At 39.8% G+C, this 16,287-nt stretch overlaps 1 protein-coding gene across 1 annotated transcript; it reads right to left on the bottom strand.

Moving 5' to 3' along the window:
- Positions 1-864: 864 nt before the first annotated feature.
- On the bottom strand, positions 865-6,201 carry LOC140929770 (myosin-2 essential light chain-like). The gene is made up of 5 exons (XM_073379480.1): positions 6,055-6,201; positions 5,840-5,974; positions 3,752-3,919; positions 1,448-1,525; positions 865-1,067 (listed from the first exon to the last, which is right to left on the bottom strand). Exons 1-5 carry the CDS (start codon positions 6,083-6,085, stop codon positions 1,036-1,038), a joined length of 444 nt encoding a protein of 147 aa, XP_073235581.1. The 5' UTR covers positions 6,086-6,201; the 3' UTR covers positions 865-1,035.
- Positions 6,202-16,287: the final 10,086 nt, after the last annotated feature.

The following is a 16,287-nucleotide window of genomic DNA, read 5'->3' as shown; positions in this document are numbered from 1 at the left end:
GCAAGAATGCTTTTGGTTTCCAGTCACTTTTTACGCCCGCCTCTTTCAACCAAGGCTGTTTACGATGAAGAGAGTGAAAGACTCTGAGTAATTGCAAACGAAAGTACTTAGTCTGAAGGCTATTGTTTGGAGCTTTATCCTATCAACAGTGACGCATATTGGGGAAAAACCGTACGATTCCTGTAAAATTGGATTGTTTTTTGGGGGTAAAGTTGCGGTCCTAAGATTTGTGGGGAATACCAAATAGAACTCAGTGAAACTTCTTCTGCAATTAGTTGTTTTTGTTCTTAACGCCAACTCAAAGTTTGATAATAGTATGCTCAAATTTTCCCTCCATACAATATAATTGACAAGGTAGGTGGCAAGAGATGATATCTCAGACGCCATCGCTCCTTTTCTAACACCTCGTTATCCACGAAATTCGAACTCCAAAGGTAAATAAACCTTCTAGGTTCTTAGAAATTGAACTGCCCCAGATATGGAAACCAATCAAGCTTCCCCATCTAGTGAAACAAATTCAGCAGACTTCATGAAACTCGCCCAAGAGGAGAATCCAAAGATGGCCGATTCGACTTGGGCCGAAGTGGCCTGGCCAGCACTGTACAAAATCAACGCCATCTTGGGCTCCCTAGGTAGCTTACTGGGCGTTACTGGCTTAAAGTAAACCTCTTTTGCTGGTAAAATTTGCTTGAGGGCTATCGTTGTGCACCATACCGGCCATACATTTCGTACGTTATCGTAGGAAAATCGAAAGTCTTGTTTTATCAGCTACAATAGCCGATTTCTATATCAACTCGAAAAATTGCCGCCACTCTTATTAAATTTTCTGCTGTCTCATTAAAAAATTGAAAAAAAATATTACTCTTTTCCTTAAAAAGACAAGTTTTAATGTGTATTTAGAAGAATTCTTTAGGTCCATCATTTACTCAATTACTTTAAAAAGACGAGGCGTTAGAGTCAAGGGCGCTGTTTTGAGTAAATGCCGTATTTTAAAAACTTATATATCTGCCATTATACACGAGTCTCCTTTCTTGGCTATGGGTTGGACATGACCATTTTCACGAAATCTGGGGATGAAAAGAAAAGTAAAACGGTTAACGTTATAAGATGTCACTGGGACTTCTGTTTGCTGGTCTGCTATCTGGTTTGCTATCTGTTTGCAGGAGTACGCAATGCTGATTGGCTGAGATGAGATTAGTAATGACGCCATTAACATTGGCGCGTACTTTCACGTGTTTTTCAATTTTTGTTCGCGCTCGTTTCCACTTCGCGCTGATTGGTGGAAATCTGACAGCTCAATCGACGGGGAGCCACAAGGTAATTGGGAGTGGAATTCAAATTCTAGAGATGTAGTTGCAAGCTCTCCTTCCTTTTCCTCCCCGCCGCCAGAGCGCCTCGGAGAAGTTACTCGTACCCAGCCCTCCTCGGTTTGAAACTAGACAAATACCTGCTGTGTGAATAAATCCGTGGTACTCCCCGACGTCACTGAACAGCTCATCGACTTCGCCATTTCTAAGCTTGTTTCCTACAAGACGAAGAAAAGAATGTAGTACAATGGCGGGGGTTAAGCACTGAAGTACACATGGCAACTCATATGTATGGCAAAGCCATCGGACCTCTGTAGGGACAAAGCGCGCCCTTCTCAGAGGCCTTTTACTGCCGAGGCGAGTGCAAAATACTCCTTTAAGGGCCAGCTCCACCGTAGACAAGTGTTAGGTGTTGGTTGGGAACCGCAAACGGCAGTTCTCCCACGGCATCCGTCCATGGCTGCCACTACCGGGATGATATGGCTGTGTGCATACGTAAGGTACAGGCCATACCGCGGACCTTGGTACGTTTGCTTTAGTGCTTAAATTGGTATTGTTCGCTACTGTACTTACTACTTGGGTGCCCTGTGAGATGACCAAGTCTTAGTTTCAGTCATACACAGGTCCTTAGCGGTCGAACGTCCGAGGCATTTTTTGTATTGTGTTATTGGGCATTCGCCATTTTAGAAACAAGAGAGGGGAACTGGAGCCGAAATGCGTCCAGCACTTGTTTCTGCATCTGGGATTGCTACTGGAGAAATCCCCGGGGCTTCTTCCAATAAAGAGCGTTGGGAACGAGGTTGGTCTTTGTTCGTCATTTCAATCATTTGTCCACAAGAATCTAATTGGCCACTTTAGAAACGAGAACGGACATGGAACACTGCAATAGGGTACTAAAGTGTGACGTCACAAAAAATTAAATTTGTGAAATTATGGGATTTGTCAAGATATTCTGAAAGAACAACGTCCAAGACGCCTACTTGTCAAAAATTAGCATTGTGGGTCAAACTGTCTCTGAGATATTAGCCCAGTTACGCTTTGATGGTCTGAACGTTTAGACCCAAGTCAAGTATGGAGTCATCAGAGGATAACTGGGCTGATATCTCAGAGACAATTTGCCCCACAATGCTAATTTTTGGCAAGTAGGCGTCTTGGACGTTGTTCGTTCAAAATATCTTGACAATTCCCATAATTTCACAAATTTAATTTTCATGACGTCACCACTTGAGAACTCTACATGTACAGGAGCCGATTAATCAGCTCCTGACATGTATTGTTTCTGGGATCGTTACTGGGGACACTATTTCATTGCACTATTTGCTTATTTTTCGCCCGGACCCTAGCAACAGTCCCAGAAGTCTGTGCAAAAGTTAACTACCTACAGTTTCATTCTCGGGTCAAAAGTGGCGCCGGAATGGGACTCTAATACCCCTGGGATATGGGACCCTTAATGACTGCCTTCTCGTAAATTAGAAATGAATTGAACCTCTGCAAACAATACTCGAATACTGAATGTCGATTATTTTTTTCACTGCGTGACATTTACTTACGGGTTGCATAGATAATATAGATCACGTACTGATTTAAGGGAAACAATGAACAATTTTGGCTAGATTGAGAGCTACGCATTACAATAGACCTTAGCGAGCCAAGAATTAGCCGCAGCATTATTGTATTTCTCTTTTGTCAAAGTATAAGTCATTGATGTATTTAAAGCTCTAGTTTAGCATGGAAAAAACATTGAGAGTGTAACATTGAACGCAAATTGAGAGAGAATAAACGCATTTAGTGGAATAGAAAGATACAGTTCTTGATCGTAAACTAGCGCCGGGAAATATTCCCGAACATTTTTTAGCTAAACTGAAAGAAGGAAGGCTCTTTATACACGGCAAAGACTAAGTTTATGTTCGGCTTTTCTTTCTCTTCTGTCTTCGGGCAATGTCTGAATAATAAGTTTGAAACAAAGAAAAATACATTTAAACCAAAAAAAATTTCAACACAACTGATACGCCATACGAGGCCCATATCTTCGCGCCATACCGTATTTATTCGATTAAACGCGGCCCTCGAATAAACGCCACCCTCGACCAAACGCCGCAGATGGAAGCAAAATTACCAATAGACGCCGCCCTCCAATAAACGCCGCCCCTAATCAGAAGAAGTCAGTGCGGCGTTTACTCGAGGATAATAAGAAAAACCTCGGTACAACTTGCTACTTTTCACTATCCAGACATTTACGATTCTATCTTAGCAAAATAAGGGAGTCATTGGAACCTTTAAATTACATAATATTTACAAACGATTTACAATAACTGTTGTCAGTGATTTTAAAAAAAAGTGATTTCGAAATAAAAGCCGCCCCTGAATAAACGCCGCATTGGAAACGTTAGAAATTTAATAAAAACGCTACGGCGTTTAATCGAATAAATACGGCACCTACTTACCCAATGCCGTTAGCACGTGACGAAGTTCCCCGGATGATACTTTGCCGGCGCCGTCCTTATCGAACACGTTCAGAGTGTCTATAAACTCCTGTACGGACACTTCTCTGTTGTTCTTTTTCTCCTTCATAAAGATAGACAGGAACTCTTCAAACGAAACGCGCCGATTTCCTGAAAAGAAAAGGAACTTAAACTTCTTTCAATGCTAAATGATCACTGTCCAGTTTCAACTTTCTCCATGTGCAAATAAGATTGCAAAACAGTCGGTTTTTTCCCAAAATCAGTTAAGAAATCGAGAGTCTTACGCGCCCGAAGCGCGCGAGCCTCACACGCCCGTAGGGCTCGCTCTCTGTTTTCAGCCTCGTTCCAGGCCTATTTGTTTGACTGCTTGCGCGTACTTGAATACGCAAAAATACGGACTGTTTTGCAGTCTATGTACAAATACATCTTCGTCAACGTTTTTTGCATGGAATCTTATGTTCGTGTTAAATTATTAAAGGTATGGAAATCGTCAATGACTTTGCCTAGAACCGAGGAGCTTCTTGGAATTTCAGAAGTAGTCTCGGCGCAATGTTTTAAACGGGAGGTTTCGCTTTTCACGTTGAGCCTTTTTCCTGTTACTAAGAACCAGGAGCGATAGCCCTGCGAACACGCCAAATATGCGTGGAAACATAACAAACTACATCATCAAAAATGATCCCGATGACAGAGATATATTTTCTTTCGGTTCCAACCCGACGACTAAGCAAAGGTTACATTCCATCAGTGAAAAAGAACAAGGTAGTTTAACAGTTGTTTAAAGCAAAGTACCAGGCTTACTTTGTACGAAATCATTCTGCCTGCTTAAATTTTGCCCTGTATGCGAGATAATTTCAAGATTACGCCGCAAATCAATTAAGGCGATTAGTATGAAATTACTGAAGGGGTACGACTGGCAGCCTCCTTAAAAATAGCCAGACTACACAAAGCTGTTTACTCATTTTTAGGTGTTCTCTCCTTGGAGGCTTGAATGTCTACAACAAAAGAGAAACACTGATACGTTTTCAAACGAGACCTTACCAAAAGCAATCAATTGTGAAAGATAAGATTTTACAGCAGGTCATAACAAATTACTGCCAGTTTTAAACAATGGCTGTTTTAATGATCATCCTTCTAATTTGCACTATCGATGCCTGGAGGCAGTGTCTTAATAATTTGAATTCGGACAGTACAACTTAATACCAGAAAACCTTATTTTTTAGTGTCGTGCATGAAACATAATCTCTGAAATTATTTGTCTTCTACATCATGCTACATAACCGAGCAATCCATTTTTTTTATTTCGGCGATTTTGTTTTAGCATATGTTCAATTAAGCAAACGTTGGTGCTCATCAGCGTGAAGGAATTAGGCAAAGTTATGATCACTTTAACCTTTCTCTGAAAAGTAAATCAAAATGATCTTCTGTAGAAGTCCACAGATGTATATATTACCAAAATAACAACACACCCATTGTGCATTTGATGGCTTTTTTGTCTTCATTTGTTATTTTAAAACCACATTTCAAAGAATAGTTGTGTCTTTTTGCTGGCTACAAAAATGCCTCAACGATTTTTCGGTTTACGCTCACAGTCCAATATATGATCACAAACGTATTTTACCGACTGATGTCTTTGCGTGACAAAATAAGAAAGTTTGTTGCGAAATAACTTGAATGAAACATTAGAAAAAGACCTTTAAATCCTTTGACACAGGAAGGAAACTAGGCAGTATAAACATATAGAATAACCCTGGCTGCGCCTCTGTCTGAGTGTCTCTTATACAATCGCAGTAGCTCAAACCTATTTCCCATTTCTCTGATCACCAGTAGATAGCTAACCAAAACTTATCTTTACACGAGAAGAGAGATTAAATGGAACGGCTATACGAAATTATTAACTAGTTTTGCTAATGTCATATTTTAATCATCGCTGGCGCTACTACAAAAAGAGTGAATGCTGATGTATTATAAAGATCCCCAAAATATTAATCCTGAGAAGTGCTACGTACTTGAAGAGCACTGTTGAAGCGCATACCAAGTCAGGTTGATAAGTAAAACGGACTTATGACTTACCGACATCTTTTTCAATCTTGCGAATATCTTCATCTTCGGGGTTAAGATTTAACGAGCGTAGCAACTTGCCGATCTGGTTGCAGTCTATTTTACCGTCTCCTTGCTCGTCAAAGAGGGCGAACGCATCTCGGTATTCTACGAATAAGGTAAAAATTAAATTCCTAAAAATTCACTTCGATAATTTGAAGAGAAAATTAATGAAATCACATAGTTACCATCCATTTCGTCTTGAGTTGGTTCAGACATCTTTGCTATGGGTGAGGTGATGTGGAACAATATTCTGTGCGTGTTTGTGTTGTCTACGTGCAGCTGGAGTTGTGTGATGCCTGATGAATGAAATGCTCAATTACACAAGGAAGCCCTGGAATCACAGGGTGGGGTCCTTGTGACATCCGGATGAAATTTACTTAGGGTGGGGTAGGTGGTTTGAACGGTATCATGAATAAAGGAATCTGACTGAGACTTGCATATTTCACCAATCCTCCCCTCAGAAGTTTCAGCATGCAGTATGTTATTGTCTAATCACTTCGACTCCCGCTAAGGTGTCGACTTTTTTTGAGCGACGAACGCTTTATCTCCTGAACGATTAACCAATCACAGGAGCCGATTACTAATCGGCTGCTACAACTCAAAACGGATTTTTCATGAAAGTCTAGCCTGGCTTTCTTGAACAACAACTACTTTTATGGTCATTTAAATGTAGTTAAGCATGATAAGAAATTCTTTATAAACCGTGTTAAGTTACAAGTTTGTCGTGGTTTGAATGTGTCTAGAACAGCAAAAAAAGCCTTCATCCTTTCTCACCCCACAGATATTTTTGGGTCTGAGGAAAGATAGAATATTGATTCAAAAATTTGCTTTACTAAATAGAGGAGTACCCTCCCACGAAAGCTGGCAAATGCTTGCGGATAAGAGTGGATTTTACAGGTTCTTCCTCAAGCATTACAAATAATAATAATAATAATAATAATAATAATAATAATAATAATACAGTAATTATAATAATAATAATAATTCAACTTTGTTCATTCAATTTCAATTTACAATTTCACGATAGCTTCCACCCGCGTATAGGAGAGCTAAATCGAGGCGGGGGAAGAGACACACAAATTTAAAGAAAGGAAAGAAAAAAGAAATATTTTACAAACAGTACCAGCTGTGGCAAAATAAAATTATAGTAATAATCATAATAATAATAATAGTTTTTAAGGTGAGAAGCTTGTAATCGAGACTTTTTTTACATGACCACAATGATCTACCACCTTATCACCTCTACTTAACCACCGCAGTTCTTTGTGTCATTACGTAGTTAATTAATGCGTAACCGCGCTTTGTGTTACAAAGAGAGGCTGCCTGCGTAGTGGACTGGTAAGTAGCTAAGCAGCACGCTCTAGCTAGCCTGCGACAACAGAGCTCAGAGAGACGGAGAGAAGAGAGGTTTTTCCTACGAGCAAGCTCTCCTATTTCGCAAGGGGGAAATATGAGCCCCGGGGATCTTGCTCGCAGGCTAGGCATGCTCAAAACCCTCCCTTCAGCTGTAAGAAAAATAAAACAACAAAGAAAAGTTATTGTTATTTGAATAACATAGCTGATTAATTCAAGAGAGATTATAGTAAGATTCAACATATGGTTATCACTAAAAGGAAAGGGATTGCAATGATTTACACCATTTTCACTTGATCCTGGGTAATCCCGGACAAGTGTCAGATTTATAAAGATGCTCACGATAACCTTTACTTTCGAGAACAACTTTATCGACTTACGCAGGTCTGAAAAGAAAACAAAGCAAAAAACCAGACTAAAACTGCTTACTATTTGATTTTTGTTTGATGGTTTGGGTCTTTTGGGACCTGCGCCAATCGAATGAAGTTCTTGTCGAAAGTAAAGGTTATCATCATTGACAGGGAATGCAACTCCTTTTTGGAAAGATTTTCAGCTGAGGTTTTCAACCAGTTAGAATGGAAATGCTAAAAGTGATGTGTCCAATACATAGGTCATATTCTTCTGCCAACTGGATATAATTGAGCTTTAAGTTGAGCTGCGCTTTTTTTTAGTATGGGCGCTTAACCAAAAATTCTTTGCGAATATACTGTCGATCTTTCATTTTGGCTGTCTTTCATTCCTTTGCCATTCTGTAGCTGTAGGCCAGATTCATTAGTTATAGATAACATATCATCTAAGGTATTGTGGGAATGTTGGTTCGCCAGATTATTTACCTCGGCTTAGCTTGATCAATTAAGTTGCGGTTATAAACCCAACTGAATACAGAGTACAACAATTTTGTGAGTCTTTGTCAATTGCAAAGGAACATTTCGGTCCGACCGGTAGAACTGGTCAAACACCTCAAAGCTGGTCCCAAATATTCTGGTCTGATCCATCAGAAATCGTCCGTTCCAATTGATTTCAGAATTTGACTACCAACAAAGCTTATTCAGTGGAAAAATCCAACAGGGCAAAAACAGAGCAACAATAGCTGTGGATCAAGTATGTCGAATAGCTTATCTCACGTGTTCCTATTTGAAATTATAACCGTAAAGGGAAGTTCAATGGAAATACGAGATACTGGACGGACTACTTTTCCTCTAAATATAACAGATACTGTATTGAAAAATTAAGGTACAAGACCAAGGCAAAAAACCGTGTACGATCAATCTTGCCCAACGTTAAATCAAAAAAGACCAAGATCAGTCAAAATTAGTAAAAAGGATATACTAGCAGTAACCGATGGTTAGGAAGGGCAGGCGAACATGTGGGTTCACCTTAGAGATGTGATTGATGAGAACCGCTTTCATAATTGTGTACGTGAATCAGATCGGGAAAGCCCCTTTAGGTTTCGGTGTCAACAATAGGAATTACTGCGGATCGCGAACGTAGAAACTGAATTGAATAACACAGTAAACAAAACTGATGTTTAATTCAACGATTTTATTCACAGTTGCTTAGATACAATTAGCCTGCGAATGGTAAGATAAGATAAGATAAGATAAGATAAGAACTTTATTTTAGCACGATAAAAAGAGCAGCATTGCTGGTGGGGTCGTGCATACTAACAATTACAAGAAAAATAAGAAGTACTAAAAGCAAATGTACGATTAAAAAATTAAAAACTGTCAAAAATGTTTAAAATAGGTCGTGAAAATGTACAATTAAAAATTGAAACTGTTAAAAGTATTCGTAACCGATATCTCTATTTTTAGCAGTAGCTAAGATTGGTTCGAAGTGCATTTTATCGGTATCAATTTTACAAGACAGCGTTTAAATTCTTTCAAGGTTTTGGCCCTTGTTTTCCTTACTTTAACCCTTGTTCGTTAAAGTGTTCCCTGCGATTGCTGCTCTAAAGCGTATGGAGTTCCTGGTAAAATTTGTTTTTTTGGTCTTGGAAGAATGATGTTCTCATTTCTTCTGCGGCCTGAATTTCTCTGTAAAAACAAATCTTTAAATTCCGTGACGGTGTAACCTTTTAAACACTTAAAGACAAACTCCGTTAGCCGCAGTTTGTACATTGTTTCCAGACTGTCCCATTCAGTTCGCATTAAGACATCTTCAGCGCTGGTGTCCTATGGCAACCCATATACAATTCGTCCAGCCCTTGCGTGGAGTTTCCCTACGTTGTTTAGTTGCGTCTTGTTGCACGATCCCCACACTGTCAGACCGTATGTAACTGATGGCAGTATCACTTTTATGTAGAAATCTTCTAATTGGTTTTGAGGGAGAAATCGCATGCGTCGGAGTAGAAGACTTAATTTAAACTTAAATAAAATTTCCACATGAGCAGCATGATCTGACCAGCACAACTTGTTATCAACTTGTACCCCGAGGGGTCTTTCTGAGGTTGTCCACTTTATGATGTTGTTGCCAAGGCGAAGAGCTTGGATAGGGCCAGTAAGGTGAGTATGGTGAGGAGCGAGGAAAGAAGGCTGTATTCGCAGGCAAAGATACATTGAAACAGTAATGCGTGACACAACACTCAACCTGAAATGTAGATAGTCACGACTGCACGAAGTCTTATTATTCAATCGGTACCAAAGGCCGTTGATATGACATAACATAACATAGCATATACTTTATAACGACTCCTCTAACTGGGCTATTCTGTCGTAATATACAATAATAACAAAGATACAATAATAAAATTACAATGGGGCAAAAATATTTACATCTGTAAATATGAAAAAGAAAATAATAAAAAAAGCTTAGTTTACCACTAGAGTTTGAAGCACATTGAAGCTTTCAGATGACAAGCGACGTATGATCCTTGGAAACGTATCAAAATACAAAAAGCATGGAATGGAGTGAAACCTGAACAAACTTAATTTACATGGATTTCTAGACTTTGCTTAACACTCTTCCCGCACTAAGCTGAGATCAGCCTCTACGTTCATTTTCCTGGGAAAATAAATACCCGACCGGCAAGGCGAATCGAAAAGTCTCATAATTGATACTGTACTTGTGCTCACGAATTACGTGTGCTTGCGAGTCGAACAACGATTGTTGCATCAGGTGCATGTGCATTCACGTGATAACTGTGACATCAGACGGACCTTAAACTCAACACCACGGCCTTCGCGGCCACATACCATGCATGTTAGTCGGTACAACAGGAGCATCGCAAGAACGTGTACAGTTTTGGGAAAACTTCGCCATACAGCATTTAGAGTACCGCTGACCAAGAAATGTCTGCGGGCTCCTTTTGTCGCCCGCAATAAGAGAACAACAACAACATAAAAAAAACATTATTTATCTTCTCCTTCTGATTCTGATGATGAAAAGGATTATAAATTCACTGCATTTTTCAAGGAATACTGAAGTGACAGGCGGACTTCTCAAATTCATATCCCGCAGATATACTGTGCGGATTTTGTTGTGTAACATATTCCTGCAATTTTTTTTAAAATTTAAAATTTTCGGCTCCTTTTGAATACTGACGGGATGTTGATCACTTATAGCCACTTAAATCAGAACTCTCAATTGGTAAATTCAATTATTCAATTCAAAATATGCCGCAGCAGATGGAACACTTTTTATCTCGGCCAACACTTTGATTGCTGTTTCTTAACGGATTCATCTTTCCGAACTAGTTAGGGCTAAATTTCTCTTCAGAGAAGTAAGACCTGAAGCAGTAACTAATGTTTTTCATTTTTATCTTTGCTTTTCGTTTAATAAAATAAGCTTATCAGTTAGCGATATATTTACTAATTGATTGCTTTTGGGCCAAACTAATTGATCACCGTAAATTGGTTCAAGCCATTAAAAATTTCTTTGAAGGTGGGCGTATTCAAACTGCACAGAAAGCGACCATTGCTCTCAAATTGTTCTGACGGCTTGTTTTACGACTCATGGTTTAATTTTGAGGTTTGAAGTCTCAAATTTATCACTAGCTAGCAAATTTTCTATACAAATATCAAACATTAACATTAACAGTTAACATTCTATACAATTAACATTAATCAAGTTGCTTGACCAAAACAAATATTTAAGGTTTCAAGAGACATATGTAACTGGCTTTGGGACGTCCTCAATATCTGCCGCTGTAGTCGCAAACAAAGAAATGAAAACTTAATTGACAACGCATTAACCAATTTACTTCAACCGGTTTACCGCCATACAGTTACAATTATTCCAAGGGGAAAAATTGGGCGGAAACATGTGGCAAGGATTGAAGGTACTTACATTAGACAAATAAATATATGTTCTTCAGAAATCTAGCCTTATAAAGGTAGTTTCGGTTTAAAAACGCAAACCTCTCTAATTTACTGTGAGCTGACGGTAAACAGCAGCACAGAATCTTGACGGCGTCAAACATGGAAAGCCATGACACAGGTTCACTCATAACTTTAGTTATCAACAGTATAATCTGCCCCTTTACATTTGTGCTCAACGTGCTTGTGATCATTGCTGTAAAGAAGACACCAAGACTTCAGACCAAAGCAAACGTGTTGCTGGCCTGTTTAGCGGTTACTGACGTATCCACTGGTTTCATTGCACAACCCTCCTTCATTCTATGGAAAGCGCTTCAGTTTGCTGGTTTTCCAGAAAAAGACCATATTGGAATTTTTCACAGCTCTTTACTTCGTGGTTTATCCATTTGTTCGGTGCTTCATCTGATGTTAGTGACTTGCGAGAGGTTGATAGCCATCAGATTTACCTACCAACACCCTTATCTTGTCACGGCGCGAAATATTAAGGTGGCGGTTATCGTATTTTGGATCATTTCAATTTTTTATGTTATATTAGGACTTATCGATGTAGAAACGGAGGTAGTTACTTTAACTTTTGAATTTTTAGCAGTTCTAATTGTCATTTCGTGTGTTAGTTTCATTGCGTCTGCTTACACCATTATGTACCGTGAAATACGTCGCCACCGAAAGAAGATCAAAAATCAACAGCTGCCGCAGGGAGAAGAGCAAAGATTCGCTAAGGAAAACAAAGCGTTTAAGACGACTGTGTTAGTTGTAGGTGCTGTTATTGCATGTTTTCTACCAATAGCTTTAACAGTCGCCGTGTTCATGTTATTTAGAATTGATACCAACACGGGCGTGGTCGGTAGTCAGTCATGCATTCCCTGTCCATGGGTGAATACATTTATCATGTTAAACTCATTCATTAACCCCCTGATTTACTGTTGGAGGCAGAAGAAGATGAGGAACTATGTTTTTAGATTTTCCTGTCACATTTGGCATTTAAGAGGTCCCTTAGACATGCCAGGTCTGTTCTTGATTTAAACAGCGAGAGAGTTTCTAGGTCTACAGTTTCTAGCTGAGGAATGCCACATGCTTTTGTTTCATAGTTGTCATCAATGGGTTCACCTCCCAAAGACCGAAAAATTATACAGGTTCGGGTCCTACGGCTTTCCGAGGCAGCAATCCTCTTCTTCTCCCCTTTTTTCTTCTGTTCCTTCTTTTTTCTTGATTTAAATGCTTTAGATTTGGCACCAATAGGAAATGTCGCTTTATATTTAGCCATCACCCTATCCAGGTCTTCTACAAGATGCAGAACGTTGAAACCGACTTGAGACTTTATTGAATGCCGTTGTTCAGCATTAAAATTGTGTAAACAGCTAAGGCCAGTCTTCAGTTTACCATTGTCTGTAAAAAGACTGCTGTCGTGTTTTTCTAACTTGGTTACGACAGCATTAAGCTTGTCTTGGATATCATTTGCCTCTTTTTTGCAACGTCTGATTTGCTGTCATCATGGGGAGTTGGCTTGTAATCCTCTCGAAAAAACCTTGCTGCACAAGCAGGGTTGTCGGATAAAAGATATTGGTATCTGTTCTCAAGTTTTTCAATATCTAAAGTAACTTTATATTGCCTGTCTCTTTCCGCGATAAACACCTGCTTCATCAATGCTGCATTGGCTCCAGCCCTTGTTTTGAAACTTTCGTAAAAATCTGGCAGGAGTTTGTTACCGAATAATGCAATTCGCCTTTTTGCATCAGGAACAAAACCATACTTTGTACTTTTCCACTTCGGCTCGCTTGAGTAAGGTAGTAAAAAACTCTTTTCTGTGCTCTTCATCCCTGACGACGCAGTGGAATGCGTTGCAGTACGGTGAATAAAGGTACGGGTTAGAGAGGGGGGCACATCATAATTTTGAGAGAACATGAGGGGGGATCAGAGCTAATCTTGAGGCTGCTGGAGGGGGGACCTATCTAATTTTTCCTTTGGTGAAGCTCATTTTAGGACCCCCCCTTCCTGATAATTATTGCACAGTCCCTAGCTGTCGTGTACGAACACAAGAAAAGAACTCAGGAGATGTGTTCGCCGATTGGGCACAATAATACAAAGCATTTTTTGTGCCCAATCAGGAACCGGCATCCGCTTGAATTTTTGGAAATGGTCCGGTGAGAGTCGGTACCCAGGGGCTCTTTCGCCCGTACTTGAAAACTTTCGTCCCGCCTTTTCTCCCGAGGGAACGACCCGTTCCGGAATTGCCTGCGTGCAGTCCGTGCAGACGTCTCTATTGTTGGTTTCACATGACGTCACTAAAATTCAAACTAAAAAACTATCGATCCTACCGAGAGTGTACTTTCACAATGCATTAGAGCAGCTGAAAACTAATTTTCATACAAATTTTCGCTTCAAAAGGGTTCTTGGTTTTGTTTGACGCGGCATTTACATGACGGCCAAAACACAGGCGGCCCAGACGTAGTATGTGTCACTGAATGAATATATTAATATTCACATGGACAAATTAATGCGATGAGTCGTCGAAACTCCCATGGACTAAAATAGTCTAAAAGTCAAAATATAACAAAACAAAGCTAAGATACCTTCAACTGAACGTATCCTTGTCTTTCCTGGCCGGTTTAAGTGGCATTTTGTTGAGTTTTGAAATTGTAGGTACTATCCCCTAAAGAAGAATTAAAGGCTGGCTACAAAACAATTAGACCATCTCCACGCGCCTTCACACGAAGCGCTATAAATTCGAGAATAATCGACGAATCCGCTCCAAATAACCATCGGCTAATCTGCAGGTAGCGTGTGCTCCTGCCTCTGGCTCGCTTGCTCCACAAAACCCATCGCAACTGCACAATAATTGCTCGCTCATCAACAACCACTGTTGACCTTTACGCTTCGATATGACCGCAAACGACCAGGTTTAATACGCGACGTGAATATTCAAGCTTAGCGACCGCCTTCGCGCAACAATGCAGCACTTGCTATGGGAGGGATGGTACTATTGCTTCTAGGTCAATCGACTGACCGAAGGTTCGCTGCGTTAGTTTTGACCAGAAAACATAAGGCGATCGCGGGACCGTCCGTAAGTTTTCAACAGCGCAGCCCTGGTTTTTAAGTTCGAATTCTTCTAACGTTCGCTGTCTCAGCTGCCGTCACATTGTTCGTCCAGCCGCTTGCATAGGTTCTTGACTCTACCAGACTTATTTGCTTAGATTAACAACGTCTTACTCCAAAAATAGGTTGTCCAAACTGGTGAAGGAGGACGAGAATTTTCCGCCCAGGAAAAAGGCAAAATCTGGCCCCCGCTATGCAGCTGAATAGAAGATACAGCTGAAGATATCGTAAAGTAAAATTTATGTGCACGATATCTTTTTTTTATTATTATTATTCTCAAAACTCAGGGGCACCCAACGATGATTTCCCCCTAAATGCATTGAAAACACATTTAAGGCTGTCCAGAGTACTTTTGATCGAAAAATGCATTCTAAACAGCGCTTACATAAATTTAGTCAGGAGAGCTAAAAGCGAAGCTAATGATTTATAGTTTGCTCATACTAAATATAAAATATATCGTGTAATGCCAAGCGGAGAAGGCAAAGAGACAGGGCCACCCAACGACTGTTTCCTCAAATACTTTCAATTGAAAACACTTCTGTAGCTATTCATAAAGTACTTTTAGCTCTATAGAAATGCATTCTAAGTGGCGCTATAAAATTTGCATTTCAGTGTTCGGCCATTCTAGAGGAACTTGAGTCTTTTCGAAATTACGAGGAATTCAGAATTATTTTCCCGAAAATTTTAGATGCAATTTAACGTATTACGAAGGAGATAATTTTTCAGACACCTGCTTTCATCACATTTTTGAATCCGAAAATTTTAGGATTCCATTTTACTCTCTACGAAAAATAGCCTAACCCGGTGAGTGAAATGTGAAAAATTAAAAGTTGGATACCCTTGACCAGAACTGTGAAAAAAACAACAATAGGTCTAATTGCAGCACACTTTCTTGTACATTTCCTTGCCGTTGATTTGCATGACTGCAACGTGAGACATCCAGAAACTTCCTGGTTTTCACTTTTTATGGAGAAAATGTGGTGCATGTTCTTGTTCACTTTTTCCACTGCCGTTCACTTTTTTTAGCTCCGCTATAAGATTCGAATCTGTTCCTTTCTCCTTGGGCAAATTGGATCTTTTTAAAAATTACAAGGGCTTCAATATTATTTTCCCGATTGATTGACCTGGAAGCAATAGTACCATCCCTCCCATAGCAAGTGCTGCATTGCTGCGCGAAGGCGGTCGCTAAGCTTGAATATTCACGTCGCGTATTAAACCTGGTCGTTTGCGGTCATATCGAAGCGTAAAGGTCAACAGTGGTTGTTGATGAGCGAGCAATTATTGTGCAGTTGCGATGGGTTTTGTGGAGCAAGCGAGCCAGAGGCAGGAGCACACGCTACCTGCAGATTAGCCGATGGTTATTTGGAGCGGATTCGTCGATTATTCTCGAATTTATAGCGCTTCGTGTGAAGGCGCGTGGAGATGGTCTAATTGTTTTGTAGCCAGCCTTTAATTCTTCTTTAGTGGATAGTACCTACAATTTCAAAACTCAACAAAATGCCACTTAAACCGGCCAGGAAAGACAAGGATACGTTCAGTTGAAGGTATCTTAGCTTTGTTTTGTTATATTTTGACTTTTAGACTATTTTAGTCCATGGGAGTTTCGACGACTCGTCGCATTAATTTGTCCATGTGAATATTAATATATTCATTCAG

This window comes from Porites lutea, chromosome 3, assembly GCF_958299795.1.
Source record: "Porites lutea chromosome 3, jaPorLute2.1, whole genome shotgun sequence".
Taxonomy (NCBI): Eukaryota; Metazoa; Cnidaria; class Anthozoa; order Scleractinia; family Poritidae; genus Porites; species Porites lutea.
This window is presented reverse-complemented; position numbering and strand designations above follow the sequence as displayed.

Bases quoted from the DNA above. Each gene is read 5' to 3' on its own strand.
- LOC140929770 (XM_073379480.1), bottom strand. From the start codon at position 6,085: ATGTCTGAACCAACTCAAGACGAAATGGATG. The intron at 5,975-6,054 runs GTAACTATGTGA...CCTTATTCGTAG, and splicing joins AACTCAAGACGAAATGGATG to AATACCGAGATGCGTTCGCC. The intron at 1,068-1,447 runs GTATTTGTCTAG...TTTCATCCCCAG, and splicing joins CGGATTTATTCACACAGCAG to ATTTCGTGAAAATGGTCATG.